Raw genomic sequence first — 24,709 nt, 5'->3', positions numbered from 1 at the left:
TAGATGACCTCCTGAGGTCCCTTCCAACCCTGATATTCTATGATTCTACATCATGAACAAGAAACAAATAACTCCAGGTTTTTGCTTTAAAATGTCTTTATTTTTCCATAGCCAGTTGTTCTAGTTTATCAAAGGGATGTGAATCTGTTACCTACTGGCACTCGGGATTTGCAGCTCTACAAGCTTGTATTGATGCAGCAATAATACAGGTAAATATAGATAAGTAAAATGAAAAGGCAAAATTGCTTAAATAGCCTTTGCTTTGGTATTCTTGTAATGAGATTTTTTTTGTCTTGTTAGGCTGTGTCTACACTACAGCCCATGTCGGCAAAACTTATGTCGCTCAGTGGTGTGAATATTCCACCACCCCCGAGCAATATAAAGGCTTGTCTCCACCACGCAGCTTTTAGCGACAAGGCCTTATCGCTAAAAGTCAGCGTGTGTAAACGCTTTTTTTTTTTTGGTACTTTGTGGGCACTTTTGCCGACAAAATACTTCCAGCCCTGCGAGCGGCGTTAGCTTTTTTGGCAGGAGAGCACTCCTGCAGACAAAGCTGCGTTCACACTGCCACTTGCGTCGGCAAAACTTTTGTCTTTTGCAGGGGGGCTATTTTAAGAACCCATGAAAGACAAAAGTTTTGTCAACAACTTTGCAGTGTAGACAAGCCCTAAGTTAAACCAATATAAGCACTTATGTGCACAGCGCATAGCTTCTGCCACTTGCGGAGATGGTTTTCTTTATGCTAACAGGAGAGCTCTCTCCCGTCAGCATAGAGTATCTTCACCAGATGCGCTGCAGAGGCAGGGTGTATCAGTACAGCTGTGCTCCTGAAGCATTGTATAGGGTACTAAAATTGGTTTACAGCTGATTAACAAAATGTTTCTGAGAGATAAGGTGGGTGGAGTAATTTTTATTGGACCAGCTTTTGTAGGTGAAAGAGACAAGCTTTAGATCTCTTCTTCAGGTCTGAGAAGGTAATTAGAGTGTCACAGCTAAATTAAAGGTTGAACAGACAATTAAGCATAAGGAGTAACACCTGTTGTAAGAAACTATTCAAAATGAAGTGAGCAATTAACACCTCTGCAGTCATAGGACAGTGTAGAGGTAATGGGTTACAAATTGTTGTAATGAGACATAAAATCACTGTCTGTTGAATCCGTGATTTTTGGTGTCTAGCAGTGTTATGAATTTAAGCTTCGTGGCTCATCTTTTGAAGGTGTTGCTCAGGTGTCCTTTGAGGATGAGGACTGAGAGGGCAGATACGGCGTAATTGTTTTGTGAGAAGTGTTTGCACACAGATGATGGGTCTTTTATTATTTTTCTGCAAGAGTTCATTCAAGAGTGCAGTGATTGTCTGGTTTAACCTGCGTAGTTGTTGTTGGGGCATTTGATGAAATACATCACATATGATAGGCATGTGTAGGACCCATGGATCTTGAAAGGTGTGTTGTGGAGGTATTGATCATTGTAGCAGTGGAAATATGGCTACAGGTTTTGCATCTGTTGCTATGGTAGGGTCTGGTGCTGCTTCAAGTTGGTGTTTCCTGGTCTGTGAGGAGCTTGCTTCTGATGATGAGATGGGCAAGGTTGGGGTGTTTGAAGGCTAGAAGAAGGGGTTCAGGAAAGTTTTCTTTCAAGATGTGTTCCCCTTCGATTTTCTTGCATTTTTGTAATATTTTTGCACCAATGAGTATTCACATTTAAACTGTTTGTACGTTATCAGGGGGTAGCCGTGTTAGTCTGTATCTACAAAAACAACAAAGAGTCTGGTGGCACCTTAAAGACTAACAGATTTATTTGGGCATAAGCTTTCGTGGGTAAAAACCTCAAGTCTTCGGATGCATAGAGTGAAAGTTACAGATGCAGGCATTATATACTGGCAGGTATTATTAAATAAATTACCAAAATAATTGAAACTGGTGTTTCAGTATATAGTTATCAGTATATAATGCCTGCATCTGTAACTTTCACTCTATGCATCCGAAGAAGTGAGGTTTTTACCCATGAAAGCTTATGCCCAAATAAATCTGTTAGTCTTTAAGGTGCCACCAGACTCCTTGTTGTTTTTGTTTGTACATTGTTATGCATCTAAATACGTGAGTGTGATGTGTATGTAATGGCAGTCATTAAAAATGTTAGCAGTTGCCAACAGTTATCACAGAATGGTATTTGAGCTAGTGTAGCAAGGTAAGCAAGGGGTTTTCTTGCTCTATTGGTTCAATCTTGTGTATCTATTTTACATGGTCTGTATTAAATGTGAACCTTTTAAATTTTTAATTGAGTTAATGCTGCAACTCTGGTTTGTAACCAGATGGATTTTTTTAATGGATGCATGCTTAATACCAGTCTGAGTGGTGATTGGTAGGAAGGCATGTGTCCCCCTACTGATGGATTTGTAAAAGGTTTGGGACAGAAGGCAGAAATGAAACCGATTTTTGGTAGCCAAGAAATTGAGGATAATTCTCATTCCACAAGACACATTTTTACTCCAAAGATATTGTAACTGTATGAACTGTATCCCGGGTCTGACTTAATAGCTACAATCCCCATTAATAGCTAGGTATGTGATATAGAATGGAACTGCTCTTAGAGCTGTGTGTGGGTGATACAGTAAGCTTACACCTCATATAGATAAAAAGATGCCAGACAAATCTTAAGTTAGGGAGTAGCTCCCATGGCAGATCCTAAGGACGTGAATACTTTGGACTCTGTATCTAACTTGCATACAGCTTTTGCAGAACTCAAGTGACAGATATGGAAATTTTGAAAAACAGCGTTACTCATCCCATTGCTTTACTTGTGGATTCTTTACGCTATGTACTGTAAATACTCACATTGCATTGGTAATATTCGTGGGCAAATGTCAATAGCATTGAATGCAGTTAGTGCTTTGCCATAGCCCTGTTAACTTCACTTTTGGTGATTGCCATGGTTAATAGCTTGAACATAACGCCATTTTCTAAAAATTCTTAGTGGGGAGTGTGCAACAGTTGTCACAAGTTGAGGTTTTGAGCCATTCTGTAATAATCAGGCATGCTAATCTGGACAGTGGGTACCATGGTGTCCTACTAGCAAATGTCCGCTTTCTCTAAAGGGGGTTAATCCAGTCTTGCAGTGGGATGAAGCTTCTACCTTGCTGAGCTGAAGTTCTTAATTGTTTTACTACCTAACATGTATGGATTGGTTTGATTTGTTCCTGGTCAGTGTTCGTTTTGAATTCTTTTCCACTACTTCTTTCTAGTTCTAGTCGCTATTTGACAAATTCGTGCACAGGTCGGTCCCCTTATTAGGAGATGGACATCCCAAAGTTTTGTTCACTCACTGTCTCCATCTTCCCATAGAAGGTCATGTTTCCCTACTTCTTCAACTGTGATATTCTGGGACTTGGTACAATTTAGGCCCAAGACCTACACACACACAAGAACCTGTTTAAAGTCTCAGGGAAGTCTGTGAGCCTACTTATGTCAGTAAAGTATGGCATGTGTGTAAATGCCTCCAGGATTGGGTCTTACCTCAAAAAAGAATTTACCTGTTAATGTATTTTGGGGTTTGTTTGTTTGTTTGTTTTTTCGGTTGGTGGAGCTGTAAAATCCAAACGGATTAAAGTATTCTTTCACTTTGTTTTTAGCTGAAGACTAATCATTCAGTTTGGGAAGAACTGGAATCGACTAAAGCTGTTATTATGGGAGAGGCTGCTGATATGAAAATCGATTATTTTCCTCGAGCAGTTATTTTAATTTACCTAGTAATAGCTTTCTCACCCTTTGGGTACTATTTGGCAATTCATATTGTGGCAGAAAAGGAGAAGAAGTTGAAGGAATTTTTAAAGATCATGGGGCTTCATGACACCGCCTTTTGGTAAGTGAGTATACAACAAAACTCTCGTTCTAGATAAATATAGTAAATGTCATGTTATTTTATAATTTTTTAAAATTCACCAATTGGTTACTGTTAATCTTCTTTTTAGGCTATTGTCATATTGGTGAGAATGTTGGGCAAGTCTTTCTTAAACACAGTTATAATAGCATAGTCGTTTGTGCCTGTTTGAAAAGCAAATGTCACAATGATGATGCTTCATCTAAAACCTCATATATATTTCCATTATTCTTCTGCTTTATACCACAGAAATGCAGGACTGGAAGAGACCTTGACAGGTCACCTAGTCCAGTCCCGTGCACTGAGGCAGGGCTAAGTATTATCTAGACCATCCCTGAGAGGTGTTTGTTTAACCTGTTCTTAGAAACCTCCAACGATGGAGATTCCACATATTTCCTGAATGGTGGTGCCCAAAACTGGACACAATACTCCAGTTGAGGACTTACCAGTGCTGAACAGAGTGGAAGAATTACTTCTCATGTCTTGCTTACAACATTCCTGCTAATACATCCCAGAATGATATTTGCTTTTTTTGCAACAGTGTTACATTGTTAACTCATATTTAGTTTATGATCCACTATAACTCCAGATCCTTTTCCACAGTACTCCTTTCTCGGCAGTCATTTTGTATTTGTGAGGTTGAACATTCCTTACTAAGTGGATATAAAGAAATCCCTCAAAATACACCAAATGCCTGATGTGAATAAATAAAATGCTGTGTGCATGAGCTATATTTTTTCCTCCTTTTAGCTCAGAAACTCCTTTTTCCTGATGTTGAGTTGGACAAGTGACAGTCTCCTTTCCACTCACATCAGTTCCAGTATGGGGGTTGATTGAATACTGCTGTAGTATTGTAACCTATCTGAGAGAGAGATCTGTGCAGAAGACGTTCAGATTTTAAAGTGCATCCTCTTTAATGATTGATACTATACCATGTAATGTCTATTCTTCCATATCGTGGGTGTGCTCATTTTAATACAATATGGTTGTAGGGGAACAAATGATCTTAGTTTATCTTTGCATGCCCAGTAATGGTGACCATTGGTGTACTAGAGCTGTATCCTGCAAAAAACTACCACCAAATATAATCCTTTTTTACTGTGAATAGTTCAGTTGATTCAGTTGGGTTGTTCTCATTAATAAATGCTCAATGCATGATCAAGCCCTTGATTTAGAATATTAGCAGACTACTTCCACCCCCCAGTCACTATTTCTTGATACATGTGGCCAAGTCACTTCCCTTCTCTGCTTTAGGGAACCCCTCTATAAAATGCATCCCTGCAGACATGTTACTTAAGTGGTGTTTGTGCAGCATTTTGAAAATTGGAAGCACTATAAAAGGGCTAATCTAGTGAGTTGTTAGCTAAGCCCTGGTCTACACGGGGGGGAGGGGGGTGGGAAGGATCGATCTAAGTTACGCAACTTCAGCTACGTGAATAACATAGCTGAAGTCGACATACTTAGATCGATTTACCGTGGTGTCTTCACTGCGGTGAGTCAACGGCTGCTGCTCCCCCGTCGACTCCGCCTGCGCCTCTCGCAGCACTGGAGTACAGGAGTCGACGGGAGAGCACTCGGGGATCAATTTATCGCGTCTAGAATAGATGCGATAAATCGATCCCCACTGGATTGATCTCTGCCCACCCATCCGGCAGGTAGTGAAGATATACCCTAAGTAAAATGTGTCACATTTCTTACCCTTGCACAGGCTGCATCTGTTTCCTAAGAAGGAAATTGTTCTCTGACTTTTCAACAAGGTTTATTTTATATAGAAGAATATTGTATTACTGGACTGACTAGGGCATTAAAATTTAAGTAGCATTTTCTTTAATTATTGAAAGCTGCTCCTCACTGACCCTGTTTCAATTAAATGAGGAAATTACAAAATTGTAGATTCAGAACAATGTTTTGCTTTATTTTGATGCAATTAGGATGAAAGTACATGCAATGATGCTTAGAATAATATTTGCACTTAGAGACCTCCTTTCCTCTGAGATTCTGGCACATTGTTTTGCTTCCCTTCTGTGCAGCATTCTGGAATATTAAAGAATTGTAACTTTGAATTACTCCAGTACAATTATTTAGTTAATCTAGGAATTTTCCCTGTTTTTCCTTTTCTTCCAGGCTGTCTTGGGTTCTACTGTACACAACTCTGATTTTTGTCATGTCCATTCTCATGGCAGTCATTGCAACAGCCTCTTCACTATTTCCCCAAAGTAGCTCCTTTGTGATATTTCTTCTTTTTTTCCTGTATGGAATATCCTCAGTAAGTGTTTCATGAATTCAATTTGTTTGTGGTTCACTGAGATCACTCTCTCCAATGTGCTTCTTCCCATCTGCTGTTTTCCCCCATTCTAGACATGTTTCCAATGCAGTTTTCCCTATCCCAAATGGTAAACAGCTGCCTTTATCGCACCATTCTCTTTCTTCTCACAATTGTTTTGGGAGATTTTATGTAGCTTCTCGTGTCACATGTACTGAGCTGGCCACTTGAACCCCAACCATTACCTTACCACAGTATTTGAATGTACAGAAGTATTTTCTATATCTCCTATGCTTTGAATAGGAAATACCAAAGATGCAGAAATGTATTAAAATCAAATACCATGGGATTTTTTAAAGGTTTATTATTCCTGCTTATTTTACCCCACTACTTCATGTATGGCTCAGTCTTCCAAAATGCCAAGTACTCAGGTTTGTGGTCCCATGTTGGTCCCAACATATCAGAGACACAAGATAGGTGTGGTCAAATCTTTATTAGACCTACTTCTGTCAGTGGAAAAAGAATTGAAGGATCTCATCAAATCCTTCTCCAAACAACTTCAAGAGAAGCTCTACAATTTCATACCCCACAAACCCATCCCAGGGACCTTTTGCATGCTCTGCAAGATACACAAACAAGGGAACCCAAGCAGACCCATCATATCTGGCCACGACCCTGTTACTGAGCAAATATCAGGATTTATAGAAACCATCGTCAAACCACTGACCATACAAAGGGCCAGCTTCCTCCAGAAACTATACCACATTAACAACCTCCCTCAGAACAGCATCCTTGCCACCATGGACGTCCTCTCCCTGTACACCAACCTCCCTCACTATTACGCCACCGCTGTCTGCTTCAAATATTTACAAGACAATGGACAACACTCAGCAATCCACCCCCAACACATTGCCAATCTCATCCATTTCATCCTTACCCATAAGAAGTTTATATTTAACAATAAACGCTTTGTTTACACCATGAGTACAGCCATGGATACTAGGACGGCTCCCCAATATGCCAACCTCTTTGTGGGCCACCTTGAAGAAGAATTTCTGGGAAAATGCACCACCAATACATATACCTGAAATACATTAATGATATTTTCATCCTCTGGACAGATGACCTGAACTCCCTGGGATTTCCACCACAGTTTCCACAACTACCACCCGTCTAGCACACTCTCTGTAGAACAGTCCCATATCAGTATCAACTTCTGGGATATGCCAAGAAATCTGTTATCTACAGCCAGGAACTCAGGTTCCAAATAATATGCTCCAAAAGAGAGCTCAGGATACACACCTCAACACATTTAAACTGCCTGTACTAACCAAGGACACTCCACCAGAGAAGTAGATCACATCATAGAATGGGCCACCCAGATACCCCAGGAGAACACGTTACAGTACAGCAGAAAACCCCCTGAACACCAACTTCACAGCTCTGCTTGTCACCTGCCACCCTACATCATAACCTGTACTGGTTTCATCAAACAGGTACAACCCATGCTCAATGGGGACCCCATCCTGAAAGAAATCATTTCTGAATCCCCTCTTCTGGCCTTCAAACACCCCCCCACCCCCCGCCCAACTTCACTAAGCTCATCATTAGACATAAACTCCCAACAGACCAGGACCCACCAACTCAAAGTGGCACGAAACCCTGCCAGAACAACGAATGCAAAATGTGCAGCCATCTCTCCACTGCTACAATGATCAGTGTCCCCACAACTCACCTTTCGAGATCCATGCATCCCACACATGCCTATCACAACATGTGGTGTGCCTCATCCAGTGCCCCAACAACAACTATGTGGGTGAAATGAAACAATCACTACGCTCTCTAATGAACTCACACAGGGTGTTTTTGTCTTTTTTATCATTTTTCTCTCACCTATGGGCAAACACCTTTCACAAAATGATCACTCTGTATCTGATCTCTCAGTCCTTGTTCTCAATGGAAACCTGCACAATTCCTTCAAAAGACAAGCTTGGGAACTTAAATTCATTACTCTGCAGTGCACTAAAAATCATGGACTTAATAAAGACACTGGTTTTATGGCTGATTACATCAATTTGTCACACTCCTTGCTTCCTACTAACCCTCCAGGGTCCTACTATTGCAGAGTTGCTAATTGTCCACTTCATGTTAATTGACTACAACATGCGTGAACCCCTTCTGCTTAACAATCTGTCCCACCTTGTATTTAGCTGGACACTGACTACCTTCTCTAGACCTGAAGAAGAGCTATGTAAAGCCCTAAAGCTTGTCCGTTCAACCAACAGAAGTTGGTCCAATAAAAGATATTACTTCCACCTACTTTGTCTCTCCCTAGTACTCCGGTCTCAATCCAGCAAACCGGTTAAGTACGTGAGCAGTTATATTGACATTAGTGGGACTAGTAATGTGCTTAAAGTTAAACACAGGATTGAGTGCTTTGCTAGAATCAGGGCCAGAGTATTCAGCATCTTGCATGATTGAGTTTCTAATGAAGGAAGAGTTCCAGTTGGCAGCATCCCAACGCAGGCAGTCAAGACCAAGGGTCAGAGCAGAGGCAAACCGGAGGCAGGGAGGGAGCGGAGGAGCGCATAGTCAGGTTTGATACCATGGGTCAGAATCCGAGTCAGGTTTCAGGGTCTGAGTCAGAAGGTGAAGTCCAAAGGAAGCCGAGATAGAAGCCACCAGTTCAGGAGCAAGGAATGGTTGGGGCAGCTCCAGGGAATTTGCGTTGTTGCCTGGACACTTCCTGGCACACCCCTTCGATTTATATAGGGCTGGGAGCCAATCAGGAGTCATGGGGCTGCTGTCTGTCAGACCTGTTGAGGTGGGACTTCCCGTCATCTGTGTCCACAGTGGATCCTGGGCTGTGGAGTGCAAGCTGGTTACAGCAGCAGCATGGAGATGGCAGTAGCAGCACTGCAGGCCTGAGTTCTAGACCTCTGGGGCCTTACATTAGTTTTGTGCTAACTCTCAACTTCCCATATCTTGTCTCTTCTAAACTTTGCAAAATGTTGTACTACGTTCCTTTTACTGTACTATTGTGGATCACTTCAATAACAATTGTGACCCTAACTGAAGCTTGGAGATTCCACTTTATTACTACATGAATCTATACAAGTCACTTAGAGAATTTTAAACAATTGCAATATTATTTATTATAGTTTCTTAATTTATGATTGAAAAAGTTTAATAATGTGAAGAACATTGAAGTATGTCTCCCTTAATTTATTGTTTAATACTTCAGTTCTTCACTCTATGACATGGATAATATTAGGAAATCAGTTGTATTGTTGAAGGCCTATTTTTACCAAAAGAGGTATTGATGTTAGCAGGGATAAAGTCTTGGCAAAGCATTGCAATTATTGTAAAAGGAAAGTAACTTGTTCATTGAAGATACAAATGTTAATTGCAGCATTTCTATGCCAGATCTCTTGTGTTCTGTAATGATGTTCTAATTTGTATTCTAGGTTTTCTTTGCTTTCATGCTGACTCCTCTATTTAAAAAATCAAAGCATGTGGGTATAGTTGAATTTTTGGCAACACTGGCTTTTGGTTTTGTGGGTCTCACTATTGTCTTGTTGGATGGTTTTCCGAAGTCTTTTGTATGGATTCTAAGCCCCTTGTGTCAGTGTACGTTCTTGATTGGGATTGCACAGGTAAGTAAACTGTGTTATTCTTTACTATCTTTGCATGCACAAACAAATGAAGAGTAACTTGCTATGATATAAAATCTAGTTAAGATACTTATGTGGCCTCCATCACCATAGCCTTAATGTATTTGTCTTCACAATACCCCCGTGAGATAGGGAAGAACTGTTATCTCCATTTTACAGAGGAGTAGTTGAGAACAGAGAGGGTAAGTGACTTGCCAAGGTTACACAAGAAGTCTGTTGCAGAGTAAGGAATTGAGCCTGGGACTTCCAGGTCTAGCACCTAATTACTTCCTCTTTAAAATGTAACTTTTCTTTCCTATTTAAGAACGACTAACTGTGGCATGTAATGTATGTAACTCTTCATTTAAATCGGCTTGTGTACCAGATGACTGGAGGGGACCTAATGTAACGCCTATTTTTAATAAGGGTTCAGAGGTGATCCTGGCAATTACAGACTGGTAAACCTAACTTCAATACCAGACAAACTGGTTGAAACTATAGTCAACAACAGAATTAGCAGACATATAGATAAACACAGCATGTTGGGGAAGAGTCAACATGGCTTTGGTAAAAGGAAATCGTGCCTCACCAATCTATCAGAATTCTTTGAAGGAGTCAATAAGTATGTGAACAAGAATGATCCGATCTATATAGTTTACTTGGATTTTCAGAAAGCCTTTGACAAGGTCCCTCACCAAAGGATCTTAAGCAAAGTAAGCTGTCATAGGATAAGAGGGAAGGTCTTCCCACGGATCGGTAACTGGTTAGAAGATAGGAAACAAAGGGTAGGGATAAGTTTTCACAATGGAGAGAGGTAAATAGTGGGATTCCGTGATGATCTGTACTAAAATTTGTGGTATTCAACATCTTCACAAATGATCTGGAAAAGGGGTTGAAGAGTGAATTGGCAGAATTTGCCGGCGATATAAAATTATTCAAGATAGTTAAGTCCAAAGCAGACCGCGAAGAGTTACAGAGAGATCTGACAAAATTGGATGACTGGGCAACAAAATGGCAGATGAAATTCAACGTTGATAAGTGCAAAGTAATGCATTGTGGAAAAAAGAATCCCAGTCATACATACAAAAGGATAGGGTTTTAATTAGCTGTTGCCACAGGTCTCGGAGTCATTGTGGATAGTTCTCTGAAAACTTCTGCTCAGTGTGTAATGGCAGTCAAAAAAGCTAAGAGAATGTTAAGAACCATTAAGAAAGGGATAGATAATAAAACAGAAATATCATAATGCTGCTATATAAATCCATGATGTACCCACGACTTGAATACTGTAGGCAGTTGTGGTCGCCCCATCTCAAAAAGATATATTGGAATTGGAAAAGGTGTGGACAAGGGCAACGAAAATGATTAGGGTATGGAGAGATTAAAAAGTTTGGGACTGTTCATCTTAGAAAAAATATGATTAAGGAGGGATATGATAGAGGTCTATTAAATTGTGATAGGTATGGAGAAAATGAATAGGGAAATACTGTTTACCCCTTCACATAACATACAACCTAGGGGTTACCTAGTGAAATTTAATAGGCAACAGGTTTAAAACACAAAAGGAAGGACTTATTCACACAACGCATGGTCAACCGGTGGAACTTGTTGCCATGGGATGTTGTGAAGGCCAAAAGTGCAACTGGGTTTAAAAAAGAATTAGATAAATTCATGGAGGATTGGTCCATCAATGGCTATTAGTCAAGTTGCTCAGGGACACAATCCTGTGCTCCGGGTGTCCCTAAACCTCTGACTAGTTGTAGCATCTGGCACTGGCTACTGTCAGAGACAGGATACAAGGCTAGATGGACCATTGGTCTGACTCAGTGTAACTGTTGTTATTTAAGATACAACTTATCAAGTTACAAATACACTGCAAATATTTGTCTCACCTCAATTTCAAATATTTTAAATAGTTTATTTTTCTTCTGTACATTTGTGAATTTTTTATTTTTTATTCATGGCATAAAGCATAACTTTTTATAATTCCCTGCAGCAAACAAACTGTAATGGTAGTTTCATCTTTTTTGCATTTGTTACCATGACAATCGCCCACCCTTAGTTCTTATATAATATTACTTTGTAATTTTATTTTTGTACTGTGTTGTCATGTTTAATTTCAGGTTGGTGAAAAGGCAGTTTGTAGCATCTAAACTTTTTCATGTTGGTTTGCAGGTCATGTATCTGGAAGATTATGAAGATGGTGCAATATTTTCAAATTTAAATCATGGCCCTTATCCACTAGTTATTTCTCTTATTTTACTGGTTCTGGATAGCATGTTTTACCTACTTCTAGCTGTCTATCTTGATCAGGTCATTCCAGGTATGTTGTTTAGAATCTGAGATAAATATTGAACAGAACCACATAGGTCCTGAATTTCATAACTCCACTTGAAATCTGGCAGCTTTGGGTGTTAAACACTTCTGAAAACCAGACCCTTAATTGATGGCTCTAACATACTGTATTTAAATAAAGTGTCCAAGACACTTTGGTATATAGTAATGCCACTTTCTGTGTTCTTCTTTTTCTTTAACTTCATGTAAAGCAACACTCACATCAAGCAAAAAGAGGAGAAGTGTGGCTAATAAATATTTAGAAATGTATTTATAAATGTCTTAAATATTACTTTAAAATATATGTTTTTTCATTCAAATAAATTTTACTTTTCTGAAATATACTAATGAAGTGGAAAAAAACCACACAGATTAGGGTTTGATTCTGCTTGGTTATGTTTTGTTATATCTGTTTTGTGGTCGTCCCATCTCAAAAAAGATATATTTGAATTGGAAAAGGTTCAGAAAAGGGCAACAAAAATGATTAGGGGTATGGAGCATCTGCCACATGAGGAGAGATTAATAAGATTGGGACTTTTCAGCTTGGAAAAAGACGATTAAGGGGGGATATGATAGAGGTCTATAAAATTATGAATGGTGTGAAGAAAATAAATAAGGAAGTCTTACTTAATCCTTCTCATAACACAAGAACTAGGGGTCACCAAATGAAATTAATAGACAGCAGATTTAAAACAAACAAAATGAAGTATTTTTTTCACACAACACACAGTCAACCTATGGAACTCCTTGCCAGAGGATGTTGTGAAGGCTAAGACTATAACAGGGTTCAAAAAAGAACTAGATAAATTAATGGAGGATAGGTCCATCAGTGGCTATTTGCCAGGATGGGCAGGGATGGTGTCCCTAGCCTCTGTTTGTCAGAAGATTGGAATGGGCGACAGGGGATGGATCACTTGATGATTACCTGTTCATTCCTTCTGGGGTACCTGGCATTGGCCACTGTCAGAAGACAGGATACTGGGCTAGATGGACCTTTGGTCTGACCCAGTATGGCCGTTCTTACGTTAAGTTCTTCTTACTGTTCCAGAATAATTTTCTTTCCTTACTGACCAAGCTGTTATCACAGTCTTTGTAATTGTTGTTCTTGGGAATTGTGTCTGTCCAAGATGTTATGTTAAATTATTGATGTGTTAATAAGTGTGATACATCTAGGAACAAATTTATTAATACCTATGAACATATTCCTCTCTACTGCATGCGTGAGCTCTTTCAATACAAAATCCTTTGCCTCTGATCTTTTTCTTTGAAGTGTGTATTTAAATCACTCTTCTCAAGATCCTGATTCTGGAAAGTATTTAAATACTTGCATAAATCTATCACTTCTCAGCAAAACACTTAAGGATAGACTTCGCTGAATAGGGATGCTTTCCTTAATCAGAACCATAGTGGTGGGTTTAATGCCAAGATAAGGAATGTGGCATGATTAGGCCCAGTTTTTGTAGCCAAAATTCAAACACTGAATCATATTTGTGCTTAACATTCAGAAGGCTTTCTTTCTTTTTTATTGCTTAGGTGAGTTTGGATTACGACGGACATCATTTTTCTTTATGAAGCCCTCATTTTGGTCAAAGCGCAGAAGAAATTACAAGGAGTTATATGAGAGTAGTGTTAATGGAAGCTTAAGTTTCAGTGAGATGGTTGAACCTGTATCTTCAGAATTTCAGGGAAAAGAAGCTATCAGGTATAACTTCCTGCAATGGCACAGATTCATTGTCGCACTTCTCCTGTTTCGTGTGTGCCTGGGAATTAACAGTAATTTTTAATCTGTTGATTCAATTAGCATATGGTATGCATTACATCTAGTTCTTTACACATTTAAGTAGCAATTGTCCATTTTCTGTGAAGCCACATTTTCCATTATATGGATGTTTTCCAAAGACGACAAAGTTGATTTTGGAAAAGGAAATGTTTACCTACTGTGTGTCAATCAAATCAAACCTCCTGAAAATAGTCTTAGTCTAGCAGGATGAAGCAAAATGAAATCCAGGTTCTTCGGTTTCAGTGATGCCATTAGTGGTTTCAGATGCCGAAGTCAGGTGGGTTTACAGTTCAAGAAAAAAGTATTTCTCTATTAAATTTGAAAACTAGATTCAGATAGGTTTTGTAAATCCTTTTGGTATTTATGCGAAGAATTGCACATTCCACCAAAGCCACACAGGGGAGCCACTAGACTAGCTTTCCCAGGACATGATATACAACAGCACCGTAAAAGTGATCCATTTCCAGCACCTTTTGCAGTCCATGTGGAAAATGCCATTAATTCTCTTACATCTGTACCTTCAGATATTCCCAATATTTTAATATCAGCGTTTAGTCTCAATCTCCATATGAGCTATGAAATCGCTGCTATTGTTATTTGCTGTTATGGTGGCATGATAGACATTGAGAAATAATCCAAATCTCCATTTTTCTTACATGGTTCCATTAGTCTCAAACAAAAATATTTTGTGTTCAGTGGCCAGAATCAGACTGATTTTGTTTGTTTGTTTTGTTAATGTCTCAAAAAATTGTTTTGAATAAATCCACTTCAGTGTGAAGGTCAGGTTTTCTCCCCAGATCTTTCTAAGCTCATATAAAATGCTGGATCATTCTTACTCCTTGCCTCATTCCACATCAACCAACGCTTTCCCCTGAGTCACTGGTGCCAGCATCATGCTCCCATATTTGTCAACTCTCACACAAAGATTTCAGACCCTTTTCCCCCACCTTGCTCTCCACACATAGATCGCACCTCCTGACTTCATCTGTACAGCCTCTATACTTTCTGAGTTCATAGAGTTCTCAAAGACCTACCTCTGTCATGGGGCCTTCGGAGAAACTAGCTCAACTACCTTTATCTTAATATGTTTGAGGCGTAATTGTGGGGGAGGACGGGGATTTCATATATCCTCCTTAGAAGAGGAAAAACATAGCAGGGTTAACTTAGTCTTACTTATCACCACTTTGTCCACTCTAATAATACATTTCACCTCTTCTGTCTACCATCCATCTGTCTGTCTCCTGTGAGCTGACTGGGGCATAGACTGGGCCTTCTTTTCTGTTTAGAAAGTGCCTAGTACATTGTTGGTGCTATTAGAAATAAATAACGGTATGGGTTACTTAAAGAATTATTCAGTTGCCATGATAGAAAATACTGAAGTCAATGAGGAAACACACACACCCCCACCCGATATTGCCAGCACAGAGAGGCAATAATATAAACAATTCAAGCAAAAGATTGCAAAAAGATGTCCACTCTCTTGGTTTGCTTACATGTTTTTCCAACACAGTTTGTGTGATTTCAGCACAGCAGTAAAATGTGTCAAAATCTTCCTATATCAGCATTGCAGAGTTGTTCATCTTGATCTTTTTTTGCAAAAGAAAATGATATTTTTAAGCTCTTCTTCTTTAATAAAATGACATGTCTTCTTTCAGAATCAGCTGTGTTCAGAAAACATTCAGAAAAAAGGGTGAAACTGTGGAGGCTCTCAGAAGTAAGAAAATTTCTACCTTCTAAGCTTCGTATCAGAAATGGAAGGAGAAATAACCCATGAATGTCTTTTGTGCTTTTTTCTTCGGGTGGGAGCATGAAGTGTTAAATATGGTTGGGTGTGTTCTCCCTCGTGTCTTTAGCCAGTCTGCCTGTAACTGTATGACAAAGGGGCACGGAGCAGACTCTATAGGATTTCCCTCCTCTTCAGTCCTTTACCTTGTGGGGTGTCGTCTTTCCCTTCATTCTCCTAGTCCCCTTTTCTGTCTCCTAACTCCAGTGAGTATGCACAGAGGAACCTCTTACTGGCTCCTGTGAGCTGGTGGTATGGGAGCCTCTAACTTGGTGGTTCTCAACCCGTGGGCTGCTTGTGGCCCAGTCAGCACATAGCTGTGGCTCATGTGACATCATCAGGGCCATACAGGTAGTATACATATCGTGTGGATGTGGCCCACATAACACAAAGAGAGCTGCATATTGGCCCACAATGGTAAATAGGTTGAGAACCACTGCACTAACTGCTTCTAAGCTCAGGTCTCCTCATAGGCAGTGCTAGCAGGGAATCTAATCCCCACTTTTATTTATTGCTGCTGTTGCAGTTTTACCAGGCTGTGTTAAAATGTTGAGGTGAGATGTTCCTTGGAATACAACGTAAATGCATAGCCTATATGCTAGTATTTGAATTTACTGCAGTGACGTAAACCTGTGCAAACTAACACAACCAATGTCACTAACTTCTTATTTCACTTGTTCCTTTCTTCTTTCTGGGTCAGGTTTATCCTTTGACATATATGAGGGTCAGATTACAGCTTTACTTGGGCACAGTGGAACAGGCAAGACAACACTGATGAACATTCTTTGTGGACTCTGCCCACCTTCTGATGGTGAGAATTCTCTGGCTTTAGGAAAAAATAGGAAGTGTATGGCTGTAATCTACTAATTTTAATGTCCTTTTTTCCTTCCTTCAAAACCTGAGGCCACTGACGTTTGAGGATATTTCAAGTTACACTCCTTTTCTCAGGCTATTCTGAAATAGGTTAATTTTAAATTATACATACATTTTAATTGGTGGAGTTAGCGTGTCTGTGCTGATAATCAAAGTGGTGGTTGGGTTTAAAAAACACTTCAGTTTTTTTAAACTTTTTGTTCTTTAGGGTTTGCATCTGTCTATGGACACAGAATCTCTGAAATTGATGAAATGCTCGATGTACGAAAGATAACGGGCGTTTGCCCACAATTAGATATACATTTTGACGTATTAACTGTGGAAGAGAATTTATCAATATTTGCTCATATTAAAGGGATATCTCCCAATGCTCTGATACAAGAGGTAGGTCACTCAGGTATAAATTCTATACAATGTGTATTCACTGTTTATTAAAATAGTTTTACTGATTGCATAATGGAAGTTGCTTTGCAAGTCTTGTTTACAATAAAAGACCAATACGCTGTTTTATTGAAGAGGGAAAATATATGAAGATACTTTCTTTAAGTAAAGGTTGTTGACTTTGTTTGCTCTAGAAGAACAAAATGGAACATCTAAATACTAATGCATGTTTACAAACATTGGCCTCCTGTAATTTATCCATTCTTGGTAGGTTAAACTTCAAGGCCGTGATCCTGTAATAGACACTGCGTTGACAGTTGGTACAGGGGGTTGCCTCCAAGAAGCTCATTCCAGGAAAGGGGCTTAAAAATATTAATTAGAAAAATTTAAAATGATCAATAATTTGTCAAACTATAACATAAGATTGCTGATAATTATGCCAGTCATGTTCTAATCACTGTATCTCATTTCTGTTGACATGAAACACTCCTGTTGGTATATTTTTAAAGGTGCAGAAAGTGATGAATGATTTGGATATGCAGCCCATCCGAGATAACCAAGCTAAAAAATTAAGTGGAGGGCAGAAGAGAAAGCTGTCAATAGGAATCGCTGTTCTTGGGAGCCCAAAGGTAAGGGGGCATAAGCACAGTACTAAATGACTGCTTGTTCCGTATATATGCATGCATAGTGTACCTGTGCTCATATTACTTGGCAATTACAAGCGATGCAAATAAGGTGCAAAAATATGTCAACTGTTCCTATGTTTCATACCAACTCTGGCTTAAACAATTAAAATTGCCAAGTTGAAGCATGCAACCTTTACATTGCAAAGAGTTAACTTGTGTTAGTGAATGTACTAACTGGATTCTATCATGCTTTTCTGGGGTAAATTAGCATAAAAAGTTACATTGCATCTGGAATGGAGGGTAGCGCATTGCACCCTCTCAAAACAGTACAGTGCAAGTTGTCAGAGAGAGCAGGCTCATGGCCTGAAAAAGCCATGCAAGCACCTGGGACATGACAGAGAGTATATGGCTCTATCTGATTACGGAGTTAAATGGTTGCTATTTGTGACCTATAAGGTGTGATGCTCCTTTAGACTGGGTACATGTTTAAAGGCTGCAGTGTACAGATGTAAGTGACAATCCCCTTCATGATGTCCTACCTTTTTAAAAACATACATATTTAATTTCACCAACTATTGGTAAAAGGAACCAATGTGTCTTTTTACCATTGTAGTTGAAATTTATTTATAGTGGGAACCGCACATATCCAATTGTGAAGATGCATTTCTGTGACATAGTGTGTGACTTTTCTGTTTATCACAAATAGGTGATGTACTTTTTTAAAAAGAAAGTAGTGATGATGGATGTTTTGCATGCCTTTTAGTTGGTTAAAGTAAGAAATTTTTCCCACCCTACCTTTAAACAAATAGAGCATAACTGCCCTTGAATTAATAGTCTTCCTGGTTTCTGTCGGATTTTGTGATGTGGGTATCTCAGATGTGACTGTGGAGGGTTTGGATTTTTTTATGCCCTTTTTCCTAATCATTATGTAGGTTTTACTCTTGGATGAACCAACTGCTGGTATGGACCCATGTTCTCGGCATGTTGTTTGGAATCTCCTGAAAAACAGACAAGCCAATCGGGTAACAGTATTCAGTACTCATTTCATGGATGAGGCAGATATTCTTGCTGGTGAGTTTTGCTGTGGCCCTGTGGGATATATTTACTGGGGGCTTGCAAAGTGTAAATTAGAACTGTTTTTAGCATATAAGGTAAACAGGTGCTCCTTCCACTGTCTGTAGATAGCAGAGTTTTCTCTCTTTAGTCATGCCATTGTTTTATGAGTAGATTGAGGGTCCTCAGAATAAAAACGCCTGTTTTTGTTTCTAGATCGAAAAGCTGTGATTTCTCAAGGGATGCTGAAATGTGTTGGCTCGTCTCTCTTCCTCAAAACCAAATGGGGAGTTGGCTACCGCTTGAGGTATTATTTTGTAGTTTATAAGCCACCTTCATTGTGTCATGTTATATTTGCTTTGTCTTCCCCTTAAGATGTAGGATAATTTTAAAATATCCTACTACATTTTTAAAGATTTTATTTTTCTGTCATTTGGGAAGGTCAGATATCACTTTCACTGTTTTGTTGCTCTGTTGGCTACACTTTCAAAAAAATGGCAATGAAGAAACAAAGAGGTTTTAAAATACTTTGTATTTTTAGTATGCACATAGATGGGTATTGCAATACAGAAGCTACAACAGCCTTGATCAGACAGCATATCCCTGGAGCCAGCTTGGTACAACAGAATGAACTGCAGCTTGTGTATACCTTACCTTTTAAAGAGATGGACAAGTTTTCAGGTATGATGCTATTGTAATTCAATGCTGAGCTAATGTGTGTGTAGGGGGAAATCAGTTGATCATAATGGTGCCTTCAAAGAAGTATGTTGTCATTTTTCTTTACAGATGTACTTTTTCTGATGTTTATAATTAGGCAGTGAAAACTGACAATAGTGTTGAAAATTTGTAAGCATGTTCTTTGCCTTAATTCCCAGTCACTCATTCATTTCTTGGGCAGGTGGGGACTAAGGCCTGCTCTACACCTGAAATTGAAATCAACCTAGCTATTTTGCTAAGGGGGTGTGAAAAATTCACACCCTTGTGAGACAGTTAAGCCGATCTAAGCCCTGTATAGACACTTCTAGGTTGATGGATTGACCTAGCTACCATCTCCTGAGGGTGTATATCTTACAGTGATAGAAAAACCCCTTTTGTCACTATAGTAAGTGTCTACACTACAGCATCATAGTTGTGCTGATGGAGCACTTGTAGTGTTGACATAGTTAGGCCTGGTCTATGCTAAAAAGTTAGGTCGATCCAGCTAAAATTGCTTAGGGGTGTGAAAAATCCACACCCCCTTAATGCCGTTGATAAACCAACCTAACCCCTGGTGTAAACAGCAATAGTTTGATGTGAAGAATTTTTCCATCAATTTAGACACCACCTCTCGGGGAGGTGGATTATCTATGCCAACCGGAGACGATTTACCGTCGGCGTAGGTAGTGTCTACAGTGGTGCAGCTGCTGTATCGTTTCAAGTGTAGACAAGCCCTAAGACTGCTTTAGGGACTGCGTTCAGCATCTGGAGGAGAGGGGGTTCATCACCTCTTTCTCCTAGTAGCTGCTCAAGGCAGCCTAGCCTTCCTTGACAGGAAGCCTGGTACATTAACTGTGAGGTGAGGCTTTGGCGGTAAATACGTAAAGCAGAGGAGGATAGGTTTTAACAATGGAAATGCAGAGGACCCTCCTCTTGGTCCAAGATAAAGCTCTTGTACTACGCACGCCCTTTTTGCTTTTATCAAATTGAAATAAAAAAATAACTTGGACCATTTTAATGTACGGATGGCAAAAGAGATACGAGCCATACAGCCCGTTGTGAGCTGGAAAGGACATTGTGTCATCACAGGGAAATTTGCTTCTATGAGAGAGGGAGTGTGGAACAAATACAATGGATTGAATCAAATCCCAGACAAAAACTGCTTTAAAATGAAGTTAAGGTTGAGAGTATAGATGTAAAATATATTGCAGGGATCTTGCAAGGTTGTTTGGGTGCTCTGACTTTGCACTTCCATAACTTAATACTCTGCATGGAGGTAGGACATATAGAGTCAAATCCTCCTCTGAATCAGATGGAGAGAAAACTTGAATCGACAACTCCTACCTAAGCGGTGGAGTTTAAGGCCTTAAACTCCAATCTAGAGAGTCATTCTATATATGTCCCTGGCCCAATGAATATTTATGTAGTCATAAAAAGTAGAGCAGCTTCAACAGAAGAGATTGGGAGTGGAATGCCTGTAGCCTGGTGATTAGGACCCTTCATCTGAGAAGGGGGAGCTCTGAATTCATGTCTCTGCTCAAGAGTGGGGATTCAAACCTGGGTCTCCTACAACCCAAGCAACCACTGGGCTAAAAATGACACAGACACATGCAGTTTCAGGGGTGTGTATGGAGGGGGTGGAGTGTGTATGCATCTTTTTGTGAATAAACCATTCAGAAAATGTCACTGAGCTCTATTACTAAGACCACTTGGGACAAAGCACAGGTCTGACAGGTGCTACATTTCTTTAAGGACTCATTTTAAAATTAATTTTAACTCATAAACTATTTAATGGACTTACTTGTAAGTTCTCAAAAAATTCATTTTGTACTTGGAGAGTAAATGCTGTTGTTTTGGCGAGAATGTGTTGCGTTTCTCATACCTAACATACTGATTGAAGATCTGCTTTAAACGCAAAACTCATCTCAGCATTAACTATAGCACCATGGCCTGGGTCTCTATAATTAACATATTGTACATATATTGCGTGTATTCGTTAAAGAGTCTCACCTTGTGGGGCACGCTATGGCTTTTTATTAAATCCAGAGGCAATTCTGGTGGGCAAATGTAATTTTGTTGCCAAGCAATCACATTATTTCACCTCTACAGGATTATTTTCTGATCTAGACACTCATTCACATTTGGGTGTTATTACTTATGGAGTTTCCATGACAACGTTGGAGGATGTGTTCCTGAAGCTGGAAATTGAAGCAGAAATTGATCAAGCAGGTGAGATGTAACTATATTTACCTTTTTCTTTGTGACTTGATTAGTCGTGGTTCATTTTTGTAAAATTGTATTGAGCACTTTTCACTATGAAAAGCAGAAATAACACAAATGTCCTATCATAGAATTTTACATCAAACAGTATGTGACAATTAAGAACACATGCTGTTGTGGGCTCCTTGAAATACCTGACCAGAACAGCAAACAAAGGGCAAAGAGGTTGGAGAATGAACCCTGTCTGAGGTCCAGAGCTGTACAGGTCTTGTGCTGAACCTCTGTACAGGGATAAATTTCAGAGTCCTTAAATCTAATGTCCTTTTTTTTTTAAATAAGGCTGAAAGTTCAAAAATATACGTTTCCCTATGGAAACTTGCACTCAGTTGTGGACACAGGAAATACAATTTAGATTACCAGCCACTTGATTGGAAAAATATATTTGTACCTGTAAATAGAATTTAAATATCTAACCATCATTTATACCCACAATTAATTGCAACCCATATGATTCTGGGTGTAAAATCAGAGGCCTGTTTGAAATGCTTCTTGCTATCATTTAGGAGATTACTCCAAAAGTAAGCAATACCCCTCTATGTTCCATGTTTAATAGATGAAAGTATTCTCACCTTTCTAGGCTTTGTTGTTAACTACGGGTATTAAACTCTTTCTAAACAACTTTCCGAATATAGGATAGTTCAACAGCTGAATAATCCATGTTATCTAGCAATATTGATAGTTGCATAGGCTAAATTAATTGGGCTAATTAAAATCTCCATCTTTTGCGTGTATGCTGGTTGCGTAGGGGATCAGAAAGGGGTTTTTCTGCTTCTGTACAACATTGCACAGTTTGTTTAGATGCATTTCTACCACCACCATTTGGCTACTCCTGAAGGCAGGATACTACATGACGTGATCCGTTAACTTCATCAGGAAAGGTAAATCCTATGTTTCGTTTATATGCCCCTCTCTTTCCCTATAGATTATAGCATATTTAATTCCCAGTCAGCAGGCGAGGAAGTGGATACAAAATCACTTGATGAGATGGAACAAAGCCTACTGATACTCTCTGAGACAAAATCATCTGCAGTAAGCAATACAGCTCTCTGGAAACAGCAGGTCTCTACTATAGCAAAGGTTCACTTCCTTAACTTAAGACGTGAAAATAAGTCATTGGGAATTATGTAAGTATTAAGTTGGCTTACCGTTTCATTTACCAAAATCCATTTATGAGTGTCAGAAGTTCAAATGGCAAACATGCTTAGATATGTTTTTAGTAGTTTGTTTTATACCTGTGGTGTATAATGTAGCTTTTCATCATGGTTTTTAAACTGGACATTAAGAACGTTAGATGAGTTGGAGGGCGTGACATTGGAGTTAAGCTCTTTAGTTTATGGAGATGATGTCATATAACCGACAAACGTGTTTAAATTAATCATGGTGCTCTTTGCTACCATGGAAAATCAGTGTAGTAGGCTTGAACTTACAATGAAGACTTAATGATTGCATCTTGGAAAAGGGACAATAGAAAAAATGTTGAAATGCAAAAGATGTAGAACAAGTGGAATCTTATATGTGCTGCTGAAGCTTGATCAGTGCCGGCAATTCCACCAAGGATTAGGCTAAAAGATGTGGCTTAGCCATGAGTGCTGCACAGAAACAGATGAGAATATGGACTGATCAAAACATTATATTTGGTACCAAAGTGAATATTTATCACACCAGTGTACTAACAGTATTACTCTAGGGTCTGGGAGCAGCTGCATTAAATGAAACAGACATCAGAAAGCTGCAGGCAGTAGGGATGAGAGTTTTTTGAAAGATGGCAAGTGTAAAGTGAAATGATTTTAAGACAGATGAAGTTAAATGGCCGGGGGAGGATGTGAAATCAGGGCATGGGAGTGATTACAATCAAAAAGATTGCAATGGTGGGGACACTGTAGAACAGGGGTTCTCAACCTTTTCCTTTCTGAGGCCCAGGACAACTATATAAAAGCATGGCTATCATAATACTTGATGCTGCTGATGAATATTTGCTTCCCTGGGCATGAGCCTCTTCTGTAGATAATACTGACGACAATATGATGTCTGTACTGTTTTGGTTACGTTGCTGCCTGCTATAGCCTCCAACATCACTTGCTTTTTTTTCCAGAGCAGTTTTGAATTACGGTAAGAAGTCAATAAGGAGCTTTGCCTTTTATGTGTTTAGTTTTTGTTAACTGTAGTCTATGGACTGAATCGGGGTGTTCATGATTAGACTTCCATTAACCAAAATGATAATGTCTTTATCTATTGTGGCCCTGCGACTGACACCTGAGGGACAACTTGTTTTAAATAATATGCAAATAATTAGGATCAGTTTCCACTGAACTTTACTTAAATCACTTTATTTCTTTCAGGTTGTTGCTTTTTTTAGTTTTTCTTGTAGTTCAGATTTTAATGTTTCTTATACATCACTACTTCAAAAGTCCTGTGGTTCCCATCAAACTTTCCCCAGATTTGTACTTGCTGAAGCCTGGAGAAAATTACTACAGGTACAAAACAAGTCTCCTCCTTCAGAACTCCACAGGTGAGAAGAAAAAAAGCAAATACAGTTATACTGGATTACTAATGTGTATTTAATACTCCAGTTTTAATAATGTCTTTTTAAACTTAACATCCCATTGGTATGAGACAATAAACCATACAGAACTTGAAAGGAGGTGGAATGTAGCCTGGAGCTTCAAGAATGATCACTGCAATGAATGGCTGGTGGTTGAATTTTTTTAATTTGCAACGTAGAGAACATAAAAGCATCTAATATGCTTTAAAATCGGAACATTCCAGTGTTAATCAGTCATGGGTGATAACTAAAGCTGAGTGAACCTCTATCCAAACTTGATTAAAAACTGCTGTCAGGAGCTGTATGATTAAGATCCAGAAATTCTTCAGTCTTTCCATTGCATGGCATTCTGACTCTATATGCTGCTATGGGAATGAAAATGGCTTTCTTAAATGACCCACCTATTCAATTTAAGGGTGGGACTTTCAGAAGTTCCCAGCACTGATGTCAGTGGGAGCAGAGTTAGGCCAACGCTGAGCACATTTGAAAAGTCCACCTTAAAAGTTGCGTGGTTAAATTGCATATTCATCCGCCCTTATTTTTTTAAGGTTTTGCTGAGTAAAGTCCACGAA

The 24,709-nt window shown here is 39.2% G+C and overlaps 1 protein-coding gene across 1 annotated transcript in view; it reads left to right on the top strand.

Moving 5' to 3' along the window:
- Positions 1 to 24,709, top strand: part of ABCA5 (ATP binding cassette subfamily A member 5) — a 54,956-nt gene that overhangs the window by 8,896 nt on the left and 21,351 nt on the right. The window contains exons 5-20 of the mRNA XM_034789868.1: positions 112 to 209; positions 3,629 to 3,858; positions 6,001 to 6,142; positions 9,607 to 9,795; positions 11,965 to 12,112; positions 13,657 to 13,825; positions 15,559 to 15,617; positions 16,387 to 16,497; positions 16,768 to 16,943; positions 17,450 to 17,569; positions 18,499 to 18,637; positions 18,836 to 18,926; positions 19,161 to 19,300; positions 21,425 to 21,544; positions 22,518 to 22,719; positions 23,935 to 24,104. Coding sequence (XP_034645759.1) covers positions 112 to 209; positions 3,629 to 3,858; positions 6,001 to 6,142; positions 9,607 to 9,795; positions 11,965 to 12,112; positions 13,657 to 13,825; positions 15,559 to 15,617; positions 16,387 to 16,497; positions 16,768 to 16,943; positions 17,450 to 17,569; positions 18,499 to 18,637; positions 18,836 to 18,926; positions 19,161 to 19,300; positions 21,425 to 21,544; positions 22,518 to 22,719; positions 23,935 to 24,104 — 2,304 coding nt within the window. The remainder of the gene's footprint in view (positions 1 to 111; positions 210 to 3,628; positions 3,859 to 6,000; positions 6,143 to 9,606; positions 9,796 to 11,964; positions 12,113 to 13,656; positions 13,826 to 15,558; positions 15,618 to 16,386; positions 16,498 to 16,767; positions 16,944 to 17,449; positions 17,570 to 18,498; positions 18,638 to 18,835; positions 18,927 to 19,160; positions 19,301 to 21,424; positions 21,545 to 22,517; positions 22,720 to 23,934; positions 24,105 to 24,709) is intronic.

The sequence above is a fragment of the Trachemys scripta genome, chromosome 14 (genome assembly GCF_013100865.1).
Source record: "Trachemys scripta elegans isolate TJP31775 chromosome 14, CAS_Tse_1.0, whole genome shotgun sequence".
In the NCBI taxonomy this organism is placed as follows: domain Eukaryota; kingdom Metazoa; phylum Chordata; order Testudines; family Emydidae; genus Trachemys; species Trachemys scripta.
This window is presented reverse-complemented; position numbering and strand designations above follow the sequence as displayed.